Genomic DNA, 13,855 nt, shown 5'->3' with positions numbered 1-13,855 from the left:
TCGTCCTGTTCGCTTATTTTGTCCTCCTGTTCACTGAATATCACATTTGTTATGAGCATCGGGGTGACGATTTTAAAAATAATAAAGGGTAATAAAAATATGCCGTGTAACGAGTGTGAGAGCGAGCGACGAGTGATACCGTATGCGCTCCCGGTGCCTGCGCAGCCAGCAGCGCAGGCCGGCCACCAGCGCGCGCGTCTCCCCGCACAGCGCCGCGCCGCGCCCGTGCGCCTCCTCCAACTCCTGCTGCAGCCGCACCACGCTGCCCTCCTTCTCCCTGCACCGCGCGGACGGAGGGACGACCGTTTTAGCAACTACCACATTTCTAAAAGTCGAAACGGTCGAAGCGGTAGATGCCGTCGATTACCGGTAGTGTTGGGCGAGGTGGTCGCAGTGGTCGCGCGCCTGCTGCAGCTCGACCTCCAGGCGGCGCATGCGCTGCTGGCAGGCGGCCAGCTGCGAGCGCCAGGCGCACACCGCGCGCGACAGCACGCGCACCTCCTCGCGCACCTCCCCCTCCTGCTCCACACACACATACACACACAAACGCGTACAAACAAATATGTTGTGATGACAGACGAGGTCTCTCTATGCTACCACGAGCAGTGCTCACTTGCTGTGCGGCGAGCTGCGCCTTGCTGAGCCGCTCCCGCAGCTCCGCGGTCGCGCTGTCCCGCTCGGCGACCTCGCGCTGCAGCTGCGCCATCTCGCCGCACTTGCTCGTCAGCAATGCTGGAACGGTATCTACCGTCATCATCATATACCATAAACTCCCGTCGTGTCACAGTGCTACCGGCGTGTCTCGTTTAGTTTATCATTCCCGAGCAAATATATATGAAATGGACAAACTTTGACAGTGCTGCAGCTGTGAGGTGAGCGACTCGCACGTGGTCACCTGGTCCATGTACTTCTGCCGCAGCACGCACACCTGCTGCGCCATGTGCCGCCCCTGGGACACGCACACTATTACAGTGAGGCACGCGAGGACTTCCAGCAATAAATACTCAAGATAATAAAAATGAAGTTAAACTTGGAGTCCTCATCTGTCACTGCATAATTACCTCTCGCTCCTGCACGTCGAGTTGTTGCTCGCATTTCTCCTTCTCTTTGTTTTTATCTTGCAGAGCTTTCTCCAGCTCTTGCACTCTTCTCCGCAACTCTTTGTCTTGTATCTGAAAATACTTCATTTTTTATATTTTACCGTCACACATCAGAAGAAAAAAATGTTTATATTAAAAGAAAATACTTTTGCTCTTATTAATATGCTAGGAAAACTGTAAATGTAACAAATTATTTTTTTATAATACCTCCAAGTCTTCGTTCCTCTGACGTAGTTTAATATTCTCGTCCTTCAGTCCGCACATACAGTCGCTCTGCTAAACAAATATGTCTACATTTGATCACAATAAACAACAATGTAATGTGTGGGACACATAAACATCACTCTGTTTGTTAGCCAATAGACAGTCTTAGCTTAGCTAAGATCGCAATAAACGCACTCTGTGTGAGAGCTGACATGTAACAACATAAAGATAGCACGCACAGCGAGCAGGTCCCGCAGGCGCAGCAGCTGCGCGGCCACTTGCTGCACGTCCGCCGCCAGCTCCTCGCCGCGCACCCCCTGCGCCCCCAGCGACCCCTGCACCCCCTGCGCCTCCCACATGCCCTGCCCCCAATCAAACCACCGGCTTCACTCAACCTCTTTATTGTTTACATTAACATGCATTAAATATATTGTCTATGTTTAATTATACCTTAAAAATAAATACAAGCCATCTTGCGAGGTTATTAATTTCATATTATTAAACAATTTAGCATTAGTTGCTTTTCTGTTTAGCACATAGTTAATAACTACGCTGTTATTTGACTAGAAAATATTTTCTAAACAATAATTAGGTACTAAAGTATGACTATGCACCATCTTGTTAACAAAAAATAATAGAAACGATGTTAGTGGCAACACAGGACAAGCACATGGATTAGTGGCAATACCGAGTCGTGGTTGGAGCTGTTGAGGAAATTTGATATTTCAGCTTTCAAAGTCTCCACTTCCGTTGCGATATCCTGTAATTAAAAAGGTGATGACTGGAATTAAAAAATGTACATGCATTTCATAGATTTAGAGAGATGTGGAACGTTCTAAATGATATCCTCGTCTGACAAAATAAATTAAACTCCAAGTTGTTGTCACCTGACATTTATCGAGAGACCATTTTTGAGTGTGGACGACATGCTGCAAGTGTCCAATCTGCTCACTTTTGTGTCTCTCAGTAGACCTGACATCTGCGCATGACTTACGAAGTAAATCTATCAACTCCTCCTGCTTTGCTGTCTGCAAAAATATTCGTCAAAATAGTAAACCAATACGAGTTAATTTAACGTTGGATAATATATTTGTTTATTAACATCTTACCTCATAGAAGCATTCCCTGTACAGCTCCTCAATAACGGACAGATTGTCTCGCAGAGTGGACACAATCTTTTTTTGACACAACTCCTCCTAAAATAATCCCATTTCTTTTGATAGACACGACAAAATCTTAACTGGCAACACACAATTTTATCTGATGCATGCACTTTCCAAAACGTTTAAATGAAAAAAAAATATATAAAAATATATCTATATGAAAGAGACGTAATAACGTTTGATATTCATAGTATTGTAACAATGTGTGTGCGCGTAGAGAACTGACCTGGTGCACCTCCGTGTTGACACACATGTCTGCCGTGAGCACCGGCCGAGGGTCCGGACATCGCGGCGTCTGCTGACACTGCGACAAATTACTACTCTTATACTGATATCCTCACCATGACACAGACTATTTGGAACTAAAGACTTTAATAAAAGAAGAATATACGACTACAAAATTTCTATCTCATTCTTCCCGTTGTGATATGAGGGAGTGAAACAGCTACATGCAATGTGCACCTGGTCGAGCTGGCGGCGGTAGTATTCAGCGCGCTCGGTGAGCGCGGCGATCCTCTGCTGGGCCACCGCCAGGCTCTGTGTCTGCACGCGAATCGTCTCCTCCTTATTCTCCAACTGAAAAACAGTCACAAGCATTATAGCTCTGATGGTCAAAACGCGAGGGCTATAAGGAAGGTAGGTATTCTAAGTTCAAAGTACGTACAATGCGCATTGTGGCGAGCAGCTTGCTCTGCAGACAATCTGCGGCGCATTGCTCGCTGCCGCCTGTGCCATCGCTGACACCACTCACATCGCTGCCAGCGCCACTGGAAGCACCGAGGCTCTCCTGTACAAAGACATAGGAACATACTAGACATGCCAAATATCACATGTCTTGCCTATGTAAGTACTAGACCACTAACTAGATAATATACATAAACGATGAATAAGAACTAGTTTGCAATTAACACGGTTGTATGCGTCGGCACCGTGTGTCCAAACTGCTTTCAAACGGTAATAAAAAAAACGACTTAAACCATTCCCTTTGAAATATCACCACCTAGATGTTTTTGGAGCGATCAATCAACTGACTGCCGCTTCCTGTTGACCGAATGAAAACTGTTTGGAGCAAAAAGTATGTTTCCGTTTTGCACTGAATATTTGTTTCCAGCAGAATTCAGCTTTTAATCGATTTCCACAACAACTTTTTGTAATACGCTCCAATGAATAATTCTACCACATAACATTTGGGAATACATTTGTGTAACTTAAAGTGGACTTGCGAAACGAAACGAAGTGTTATTAGTTAATATAAGTATAATTAATTTAATAATGTAATGTATTTATTTGTTTATTATAAAGTTACAGTTATACCAAGGAGTTTACAATTTAAAACGTATCTACAGAGATGGCCGGACGACGCGGTGGCGACGTCAATGTTGCAAACGACGTGTGGCATCTTCTTAAGTTGTGGTATAAAACTGTATCATATTTCTGAGGCCAGTCGGCCTCAGAAATATTATACACAGTATGGAAATAGTCATTTCCATTAACATCAAATATCACTGGAAGACGTGTGTAACACTTTACTAGTAAATTGTCCTAAGTCTAAACAAAGTAGGCAACAAAGATATCAATGTATAACTTAATAAAAAAAAACAATATTAAATCTTACTTTGGCAAAATCGCTCGTGTCGGAGTCTCCGCACACCAATAGTCCATTAAACATCATTTTGATGCAATTGTATCGATCAACAAACACAACAAATTATGATAACTACTCAGCCGTATAAAAATATCTAATTTAACTAATAAAAACAAAACAATATTTCACTTTCATGTTAACTAAGTAATATAATATAATCATTTGATATGCAGCAAAATAAACTTTTTCTCTATGTATTATAAGTTGTTTGTTTTTATTTACTCGTCAAATTTCGCGCGCAAATGCACTTTGTATTTATAACATATCCGCGTTTTGTTTAGATGCGTTGCGCGCGCAGTGAACGGCTGAGATCGAGTGCAGCGCGTCTGCGCGTGCGCCTTGTGTTGCGTCGCGGAGTCGCTGCAGCTCGGTATATGTACACTATATATATATTGACGCGGTCGCGGCATAGACGCTGGAATTATTTTGGAAGTGCGACGGAAGCGGCCGCTGCTCCACTTGCGCTTTATTCCCATCTCCCCTAACCTGGTGAATATGGCTCGCTTCAAATAACAAATATAGATATTTCTAATAACGGCCCCTTGCCGTGCTTAACTAGTCACTCATCGTGGAATCACTTGAGATCTATATTTAGTAGAATATAGTTGTCGATGCAAATAGTAATTAACGTTATTAGTCTTTGGCTTGCAGTAACAAATGCGATAAAGGGCGGCTTTATACTAAATGAATGTGTCGAGCAAGGACCTTACAGCCTCACAGAAAGCTTAGATAATAATTATTTCCACGAGACATTTGCCACTGAAACAGCTCCACTTGTATGTCCGGCTATTCTTGTATCATCTTCTAACATGTCAAATTAAAGTTTAAACTGTTAAATTTATCTGCCGCTTTGTTTTGTTTATTTTATTTGTGGCCGAGGCTGATGGCCACACGCGATCTGATCACAAGCCGGACAGGTCAATGCTCCGGCTATAAATAAGGCATTTATAAAAATGTATCTGGAATTTAGTTAAGTTTATTTATCCTAATTTAATGGAATGTTTGATAAACGTGAAAAAGGATATGGAGAAAGCGTTAATTTTAGAACACTTATCATAAAGTACAACATATGTTTCAATATAAAATAATGTAAGATTGAATGATTGAGAATGAAGAAAAATATTGTAATGATTGGTCAACAATTCACTTAAATAATTGGCACTGTCCTTCTTTTACTTGTCTTGCAGGATATTTTATTCAACAAAATTATTTGTAATATGATCAGATAGAACGGCTACATGCAACGGATATAAAAATATGTCTCGCCACAGACGTGACACTTCCGCCGCGCCGACACAACACCGCGTCGTCGCCGCGCTTGCGACACCGCGACCCATTCATGTCTACGATACAGTCTACAAATTATGTGGCAATTGTTTGACTATTTTATACAAAAAATGCAACCATTTTTATGATTAATGTGACGAGTATCGCGACGAGAAACAAATAGCAACAGTGGGTTTTGTTGAAAATTTTCACTAGTATGGTTTCTAAACAGATCTTACAGAGATTGTAAAGATTTCAAATGGAACTATATTTTCACAACATTAGAACAATAAATAATTTAGGTTAGTAGTTAGTATAAAATTCTGAGAAAATGTTTAATTTTTAAACATGTTATCTATTAAAAACTGATATGATCTGCAGACTGTACACGAAACGAAAATGCAACTAAAAACTTTACTATTTAGTTTTACAACTTGAAACGTCGCCAAGTCAACCTTTGCCACATAAATATCCAACTCAATACTTAGCACGAAGAAGATGCAGTCCACGTATGTAGCTGAGATGTTTTTGTACCCGAGATTTTGTCAATATGTTGTGAACACAATTACTATTGAAAATTATTATACAAAAAATAAGAAGTATCGGAAATTAACGACAACTATATAATCCTTCATAATTGTCGTATATGCATAATTTATATTATACATTTACAATGTTTCTTATACCAATTAGCAAAACACGTATAAAATATGTATTAACTTACATTTGTTTCATCTTGATTCTTCGACTGTTTATCCTCGTCTCTGTGAAAACGACATCTCATCAACATCAACATCAAAACAATGTATTATAAATAAAATTATAGTGAAGTTGAGACAACTCACCCAACCAAAGCTGCATTTTTTAGTTTTCTTTTTTCCTCCGCTTTCATCACTTTTAAGCATTCGCAGTGACACTTACCATCTTTGCTTTTTGCTTTGGAAGGTTCCTGCTGAAAATGCCATCATCATCAACCTGCCCTTAACCCTATGGAGGGTCGGCACAGTATGTTGTACTCCACCATGCATCTCTATCAGCCGTCATATCTGAATGGCGGGACTCGAACCAACCAAGGAGTTGGATGTCCGTTCTCTTAACCATTAGCTATTGGTTATAGATGGTCATATTATACTATAACGTATAATCTAAATTTTATGTCAATTCTAAGAATAGTTCATTGTAACAATTAAATAACCAAAAAAAATCTTACCTCTGTGACACCATCTTGTGTGTTCTCTCGTTTTTCATGTCTGTAAATATTATTGCAAATATTTGTCAGGAAAGGTTTGTATTTATTCAAGACATGTGTAGTTTATTAGGTTTCAATGAAGATTATTTAGATTTCAGCAGTGTTTGAATGTGAAATAAATATGTCTCGATGGTTCCATTCTACTCCAGAAATCTCTGAGACGGTTCACACTGCGGACGTTAGTGACAAACTGCCACATAAACTGTGATCCTACTATTTATTACCCAAATTATCTATATGACTACTATTTTCGCTATGAAGTTTTATTTAGGTTAACAGTGTTATTTTATATGCACGTCCATTTCGGGATGTTCTGGGCTATAAATATTGCTACAAGTATGAGTTCCCCGGAGCTTTCCTTTAACCCGGCAGCACTAAATTACGTTTATTCAACAAATCGTTACTACTTTGAAGTAATATGGTAACAAACCCATTAAAGCTGTTGCTTCGTATTCTCATAGTACGCTTATCCTTATCTAGAGAGCAGCCACACCGCGCGGCCGGCTCTATGACCAGCAAGTCTCGTCTGCGGCATTTGGGGCCGCACTTCCCCCAGCCTCGATCGAAAATCACCACCGGCTCCGGGGATAACTGGCCAAGTATTTTATTAACCTTTGATATTATTATATTTAAATGTCTGTTAAAAAATAAAACAAAATCGTACTGCGTTTTTTATGGAGTCGTTGTCGTAATTGGAATGTTGTCATGTCACATACCTCAAGTGCTCCATTATTGTCTCGACTCGACTTCGACTCCTTGTCACTGCTGTGTGGAAACAAGGTTTAAAGTGCAAGCTGACGACCGCAGCTAACATGATTAAATTGCGAAGCTAAACCTAAGCAAAGCCGTTAAATGGTTTTAGCATGGTTTAGCTTAATCAATAGACAAGAACAGAATGTAATGTAAAATCACGCACTCATTATGTTCGTTCCTTTGTTCTTCATGTTTGTTTTCATCTTCGGCACCGGTGCACAGACGTAACTTGGCCATCTCTATGACAAGTAATGAGTCTGTGGTATGGCACAGCTTGCCACATTGCTTGACGTCCAGATCCTTAGCGTCCTCCGTTACATCAACAGGATCCTTCAGGAGTCCGGGGTTGTTAGTCCTTAAAAAGTTTTATAACAGTCGGGTTTTTATTTATATGAATAAATAAAAATTCAAAACCTTTGAAATGCATAAAAAGCCAACATCACGCGGTGTTCCCAGGCGGTCACCCATCCAAGTACTGACCGCGCCCGACGTTGCTTAACTTCGGTGATCGGACGAGAACCGGTGCATTCAACGTGGTATGGACGTTGGCAACTACTGTGGCTAATTTAATCTACTCAGTCAAGTGTATCCCAAATAAAAAAAATATACTAACTCGGAGGAAGTAACATCTGTTGATTTGTTAGGGCTGCAATCACACAGAATGCGCCGCGCCCGCCCTCCCCCGCCTGACGACTGCCGTTAATATAATGATCGTATTAGTTATAAGAACAAATGTATTAACAACGTATGAAAAATCTTTATTATATTATATATTATTATTTTTTTTAGTAGATATTTATTCCTAATACTTGCTATTCGTAAAATATGGATGAAAAAGAACAGATTACTTTTTAATTACTTACGTCAGAGGTCAAGTTGTCAACATTTCCTTTTCGCCTCTCATCTCTATAAAATAAAATACAATAAAACCAGTTTTTATCAGCAAATGTTTTCATTGCTTTGAATACAGCAGCTGTAAAAATTGCTCACCCATTGAAGGTTATACTCGTGCGAGTCTTCCTCTCGCTGTTGCGTTTAACGTTACTCTCGCGTTTGCACAACTTCCTTATCATCTTTAGGGACTCTCTCCTCTGGCACTCGAGGCTGCCTCTCGTTTTGTCCTCAACCTCGGCGCGCTCCGCTGCCGCCGATGAGTCGTCCATTATGGGTATAGACTCGTTTGAAGGCTGTTTATGTTGGATGATATTAACGTTGATATTTGAACATGGAGGTACTGCATTTTATTAATGGCCAGCGATATAAAAATAATACATTTGGATTTTAAAATAAGATTAAAAATATTTGCTTATTTTGAGCAAAAACAAATAGTACTGTGAATGATGCAGTGTACACACACAGGTTCTAGCGAGAATTCTGCGAGGTTTGCATCACGGCTGGTGTTGGGCGTTGACGTGGTCGGCCCCGCCCCGCGCCGCGCACGACACACCCGCCGGCCGCGATGCGCCTCCCTCTGGAACGAATTAAATCATTTATCAACTTAGAAGTCATTTTTCTTATGGTTCAATTAAATCTGTTTACTAGTTTTAGTTTAGATTCATTTTCCCAATCGTGTGGTATGTTCTCAAAAAGAGTAGTAATGCTAAACTATCACAGCTTAACAACAGGTAGAATTAAACCATTGAGAACCGAGCCGGCAATTAATGACGTAGCATCCGGGTCCAGCGAAACAAATATCAATATAATTTTTGTTTGTTAAAAAAAACGAAAATTACAAAATCATAAATTATATTTATTAACAATGAGATAGTTTAATACATAACAAAAACTGTATAAAATCTTATTAAAAATAATACTAAACGCGCTGCGCACTAATATATATTTTATCTGTATTAACAGTAACGAGTAATTGTTCAGTCGACTTTGATGGAGTCAGTGTCGTCGGGGGAGGCGTCGTGACTGTGGCACTCCCACTCGATGTCGTGTCTGCTGCGGCGCGGCTGTCGGCGCACGCACCCCGCACCCCCAGCACCCCCAGCACCCGCAGCACCGCTACCGTCCTCGCGCTCCGCACACAGCGGCTTCTGCGCACCCTTCACGCACTTACTCAGCTCCAGCTGGAACCAATGGTCGCGCTGTCAAACCACACGCAATAATTACAATCAACATCGTGATCATGTGTAAACTGTCAAACTACTGTCTGCAGTACTAAACGGTGCGCACCTTGGCCTTGGCCTGGCGAAGCTGGCGGCGCATCTCGCGGATGATGTCGTCCTTGAACTGCAGGCGCAGCTGCGCGGCGTGCCGCTGCTCGTACAGCGCGCCGCACAGCTGGCTCACCGCGCGCACCTCCTCCTTCAGCTCCACGTTCTGCTTGCGCACCGCGCGCACGCTCTCCTCGCTCCACTGCGCACCACACACACATATCAACTAAAACTACTGCTTTCACTCATTGTGTAAAACATGTTGTAGGTAATATAAATGTAGTGCGGCACCTGCCTTGTGGCTGAGGTCGAGGTGCGCGAGGGGCGCGTGCGGGGCGTGCGGGGCGTGCGGCGCGGGGTGCGGGGCGTGGTGCGCGGGGTGCGCGGGGTGCGGGGCGTGCGGCGCGGGGTGCCACCCCCCGCCGCAGTCCTGCTCCGGCACAATGTCCTCGCACTAGACCGAGCACACGACAACTTGCACAAACAATGTACGCAACAAAAACGTTCACAAATCGCGGGAGTACTATACATTTTTCGTCGCAGGTAATTATTACGATTTAAAGCATTTTCTTTGTACCGGTGGTTATTTGGTTTTACAGTTTCACACGTTGCAAAAACTTTATTTTTATTTATTACGTCAAAATTTAAATAATTTTACCTGTGCGATGGGAGAGCTGACTTCCGTCATGACTTCCTCATCTTTGGTAGGCACAGTTCTGAAACAAAATAATTAAAGCTATTTTGACAAATTCTTTCGTAGAGATGACGCAGTTTTCTGCCTTTTTAAAATACCTGCTTATCGTAATTTCTTTCTTGAGCGCGGCGATGGTGTGCTCGCACTGCTGGATATCGTTCGATAGTTTTCTTATTTCCCTGTTATATAGAAAGAGTTAGCGCAATTTACTGCACATCTCGCGAACAGAATTCTCCCATTTATCCCGACATCTTCTGAATCCTTATTATAAATATCACTCTTATCCCCTTGCTGTTTATGTAAACCTTGTAAAATTCATCTTCTGATGTGTCAAATGTCCCCCATCTTGTTTCAAATAATACATTACCTCTCTTTCGTGTAGTTTTCTTTCTGCAACGTATCGTTGAGGAGTTTCAGTTCATTAATTTTGTCACGAACGCCTTTCTTCTGCTCCCACTGCAACAATTATTCTTAATTGTAATTCACTTTAAGTTCATGTGTCACACTTTACTAATCCATTCAAGCTGTATATTGTATAGTATATTGAACTCTCATTAAATATTTTGGTTATAGAACGCTACAAATTTGGTCACTATTTTCATTGTTATCTTGAACTTAAACACGTTTTAAACTCTCTCACTAGTCATTATTGAGTTAAAAACACAGGGAATTATTTGTAAATGTGGCTCACTCAGATTGTCGAAAGTAGTAAGGTAATATCAAACAACGTTTATGGAAAAATGTATATTTAAATAATAAAAAAATGTAAACTTGTATAACATATAAAATACATTTCAAAATACAATGTATGTATGTATGTATATGTATCTGAGAGTGATAAGTAAGATTCCTTGTTGTCATCGATTTAAGTTTTGTTTGTCGGCTTCTTTTCTAGCATGCTTGTTGTCATCGTTCTCCATGTCTGTTTGTCTGCAAATATAAACATTATGTTAATCCCATATCGTCCACATTAAATATTATTTCTGGGAAGGCTGCACTAAAAATAAGACATTCGTTGTATATCTTTTATCATTACTTTGAAAGGATCGATATTGTGGTTTAATTCAAGTAAGTAAATGTATAAATACACTACTGGTCTTGTATTCACTTACAATTAGTTCACGCTGTACACGATACGAGAATATAGGATAATGCCGTGACGTAACGTGAGTTCGTATGCATTATCAGTCTCACCCGGTGCATCCGAATATGTCTCGCTCGGTGACGTCATAGAAGCGTATGTCGTGTATGTCGCGGCGGTCGTAGTCGCGCAGCCGGCGCAGCAGCTCCAGCAGGCCGCGCACGTCCGCCTCCTTGCGCTCCAGCCGTCGCCGCAGCGCGCCCACCTCCGCCACCAGCGAGCACTCGCGCTGCAACACGCGCCCACACACCCTCACACGCGCCCACACGCGCCCTCACGCGCTCACACGCGCCCACACGAGCCAACAATGACAACGACGTCGATATCCCGCACCGTCCAGCTCGCACACGACACATAAAAGTGTCACTAACTTTATTAACTTACTATATTATAAAAATCGAGACACTTCCATAAAAAATTAAAGTAATTTGTTGCCAAAATCACTTTCGTTACTTGTTGGCTTCGCATTAACAGTAATTTCTGTCCAAAAACCACACTTTGACAATTGAAAGGAACACTTTTAAAAGAAAAAAAAGCGCGAAGCATAGACATAAATTGTCTGTGAAGATATTGCCACACCTATACGTTAAGACAGAATTGCGCAAGATACCGACCTCGGAGGTACGCCGGCGCTCCATCACCAGCCTGGTGGAGATGTCGGCCTCCATCTCCTCGACGGCACGCGCCAGCAGCCCGTTCTGCTCCACCAGGTCCCTCACCCACGACCGCAGCAGCTCCAACTCCTTCTGCAAAATATGTGATGTTAACAAAGCCAGTGCTGTCACCAAACTCAACTTAATATCTCATATAGTCTGTTTATTACACCATTAAAAATAACCGTGTATCTTATTTGTATCACTACATTGTACAGTGTGGTGTCATTGTAAAATATAGGAGAAGATAGCTTCCTTAGGCAATAATAATGCGATAACCTTCCTATTGTGTCATATAATAAATCTTGGTCGTGTTTCTGAAACAAGAACGTATATATAAGCAGCTCTACCGTCTGCACGTGAATAATCTAATATTACCTGCAGTTTATTTTTCCCGCCAATCTTATTAACCAGCTCTATCCTGTGCTCGTAGGCCCTCTGCACGTCCTTCAGTATGTTGAGCGTGGGGCCGCCCTTGCACACACACAGCCCGCCATCTTGCGGCATCGCCTCGCACTCCGATAGATTTCCCTCCATTATTATTTAATTTAAATTGTACTCCTACAGCTGATCATAATATTAGCGTTTGTAAAGTGATTACTTGAGCATCAAATATCTTTATATAAACCGGGTTGTGATGGGACATTACACAGTTGATGGTTGATGTTACGTCATCGTGTCACGCCACTTTTCATTTTGTTCTTTTAAAATTACTCTTTCCAACCTTTTTGGAGAGGACAAGGAATACCCTCGGTGGAAATATAGCTATAAAAATTAAATTAAAGTAGTAATTTCTAAAGGCAAAATAAAAACATTGACCTTTTAACAACCGTTATCGGAGTGTAGGACAAATTTAGATAATGTTTTTAGGTCGTTTAATAAATTCAAATTTATGTTTAGAGGCGACAGCGACCTCAGGGAAACTCATTGCTATTTTACTGTTTCAGAGCTTGTTTTTTCTAATACAAGAACGTGTATGTTTTTAACAAAATTTTTCTATATAACTTTTTAAACTGTAGTTACTTACCATCAAACGTTACACGTGCATTATTTTAAAACAATTCAATATTGTTGGGGATAAAAGAAAACAATTTTTAACATTGTAAATGTTTATTCCAGTAATATTTTGGCTGATTCTTTGTACCTACTTAATATATACACATATCTAGACTTACACAATAAGTTAGCGTGTTCTAAACACAATCACTTACACATCTATATACTTTCATTTTAAAAAGGAACTTCACAAAAGTAAACATAAAGTATCAAATAAAGGAAACGTCCGATTCCTGGCCCGATTCCTCGTTACATTTCAGTAAAGAGGAGTAAATATTATAGTATTTTTGTAAATTATATCATAAAGTCGCTATAGAAAAACATTTTTTTTTAACATGAATTATATTTTGAAAAAAATATTTAATAAAATCATGACATCCATACAAACAAGTGGTACATGAATTTAATTCCTAAGCAAGTAAGAGTCAAACTGCTCCAATGTATTAGCAAAAGCATTGCATAAAATTGTCTACTACCAATAATAATACGTAAAGTGCATGTCGACTTAGAAAACATTTCTACCTCAATTATCTATTTTGCGTACAATAAAACCTTCATAAACAACACTGTCTTGAATCAGTTTAATAAAAGCTGGTCAAATGAACACTATGGAGGCGAAGTAATAAGAATGTAAGACAAAAAATTGTACGTCGGAAATGCAAACAAAAGCAGAAGAAATGCAAAAAGCAGTGGCGTTACAATATTTATGTAAATAAAAACAATTTGTATGTTAGTAAAAATTTGTTTTCAATCGAAACGCAACAAAAAA

The 13,855-nt window shown here is 40.6% G+C and overlaps 2 protein-coding genes across 2 annotated transcripts in view; both read right to left on the bottom strand.

Moving 5' to 3' along the window:
* LOC106113072 (myosin-11) overlaps positions 1–12,786 on the bottom strand; it is a 14,299-nt gene extending 1,513 nt beyond the window's left edge. The window contains exons 1-28 of the mRNA XM_013305796.1: positions 12,409–12,786; positions 11,992–12,123; positions 10,604–10,692; positions 10,335–10,415; positions 10,201–10,258; positions 8,738–8,851; positions 8,371–8,567; positions 8,244–8,286; positions 7,994–8,073; positions 7,544–7,735; positions 7,344–7,392; positions 7,058–7,218; positions 6,589–6,628; positions 6,224–6,330; positions 6,103–6,142; positions 3,132–3,254; positions 2,930–3,043; positions 2,694–2,771; positions 2,414–2,500; positions 2,192–2,332; positions 1,993–2,064; positions 1,544–1,666; positions 1,308–1,373; positions 1,062–1,172; positions 850–949; positions 614–732; positions 368–519; positions 140–325 (exon numbers count right to left, since the gene is read on the bottom strand). Of these exons, the coding sequence (XP_013161250.1) occupies positions 140–325; positions 368–519; positions 614–732; positions 850–949; positions 1,062–1,172; positions 1,308–1,373; positions 1,544–1,666; positions 1,993–2,064; positions 2,192–2,332; positions 2,414–2,500; positions 2,694–2,771; positions 2,930–3,043; positions 3,132–3,254; positions 6,103–6,142; positions 6,224–6,330; positions 6,589–6,628; positions 7,058–7,218; positions 7,344–7,392; positions 7,544–7,735; positions 7,994–8,073; positions 8,244–8,286; positions 8,371–8,567; positions 8,738–8,851; positions 10,201–10,258; positions 10,335–10,415; positions 10,604–10,692; positions 11,992–12,123; positions 12,409–12,567 (3,014 nt within the window). The 5' untranslated portion in view covers positions 12,568–12,786. The remainder of the gene's footprint in view (positions 1–139; positions 326–367; positions 520–613; positions 733–849; positions 950–1,061; positions 1,173–1,307; positions 1,374–1,543; positions 1,667–1,992; positions 2,065–2,191; positions 2,333–2,413; positions 2,501–2,693; positions 2,772–2,929; positions 3,044–3,131; positions 3,255–6,102; positions 6,143–6,223; positions 6,331–6,588; positions 6,629–7,057; positions 7,219–7,343; positions 7,393–7,543; positions 7,736–7,993; positions 8,074–8,243; positions 8,287–8,370; positions 8,568–8,737; positions 8,852–10,200; positions 10,259–10,334; positions 10,416–10,603; positions 10,693–11,991; positions 12,124–12,408) is intronic.
* A 179-nt stretch (positions 12,787–12,965) lies between these two features.
* The window catches only part of Bmcp (uncoupling protein Bmcp mitochondrial), a 4,632-nt gene continuing 3,742 nt past the window's right edge, over positions 12,966–13,855 (bottom strand). The window contains exon 4 of the mRNA XM_013305795.1: positions 12,966–12,989. Coding sequence (XP_013161249.1) covers positions 12,966–12,989 — 24 coding nt within the window. The remainder of the gene's footprint in view (positions 12,990–13,855) is intronic.

The sequence above is a fragment of the Papilio xuthus genome, unplaced genomic scaffold (assembly GCF_000836235.2).
Source record: "Papilio xuthus unplaced genomic scaffold, Pxut_1.1 DF828585.1, whole genome shotgun sequence".
In the NCBI taxonomy this organism is placed as follows: domain Eukaryota; kingdom Metazoa; phylum Arthropoda; class Insecta; order Lepidoptera; family Papilionidae; genus Papilio; species Papilio xuthus.
Note: the sequence above shows the minus strand (reverse complement) of the source record. Positions and strands in the feature narration are given on the sequence as shown.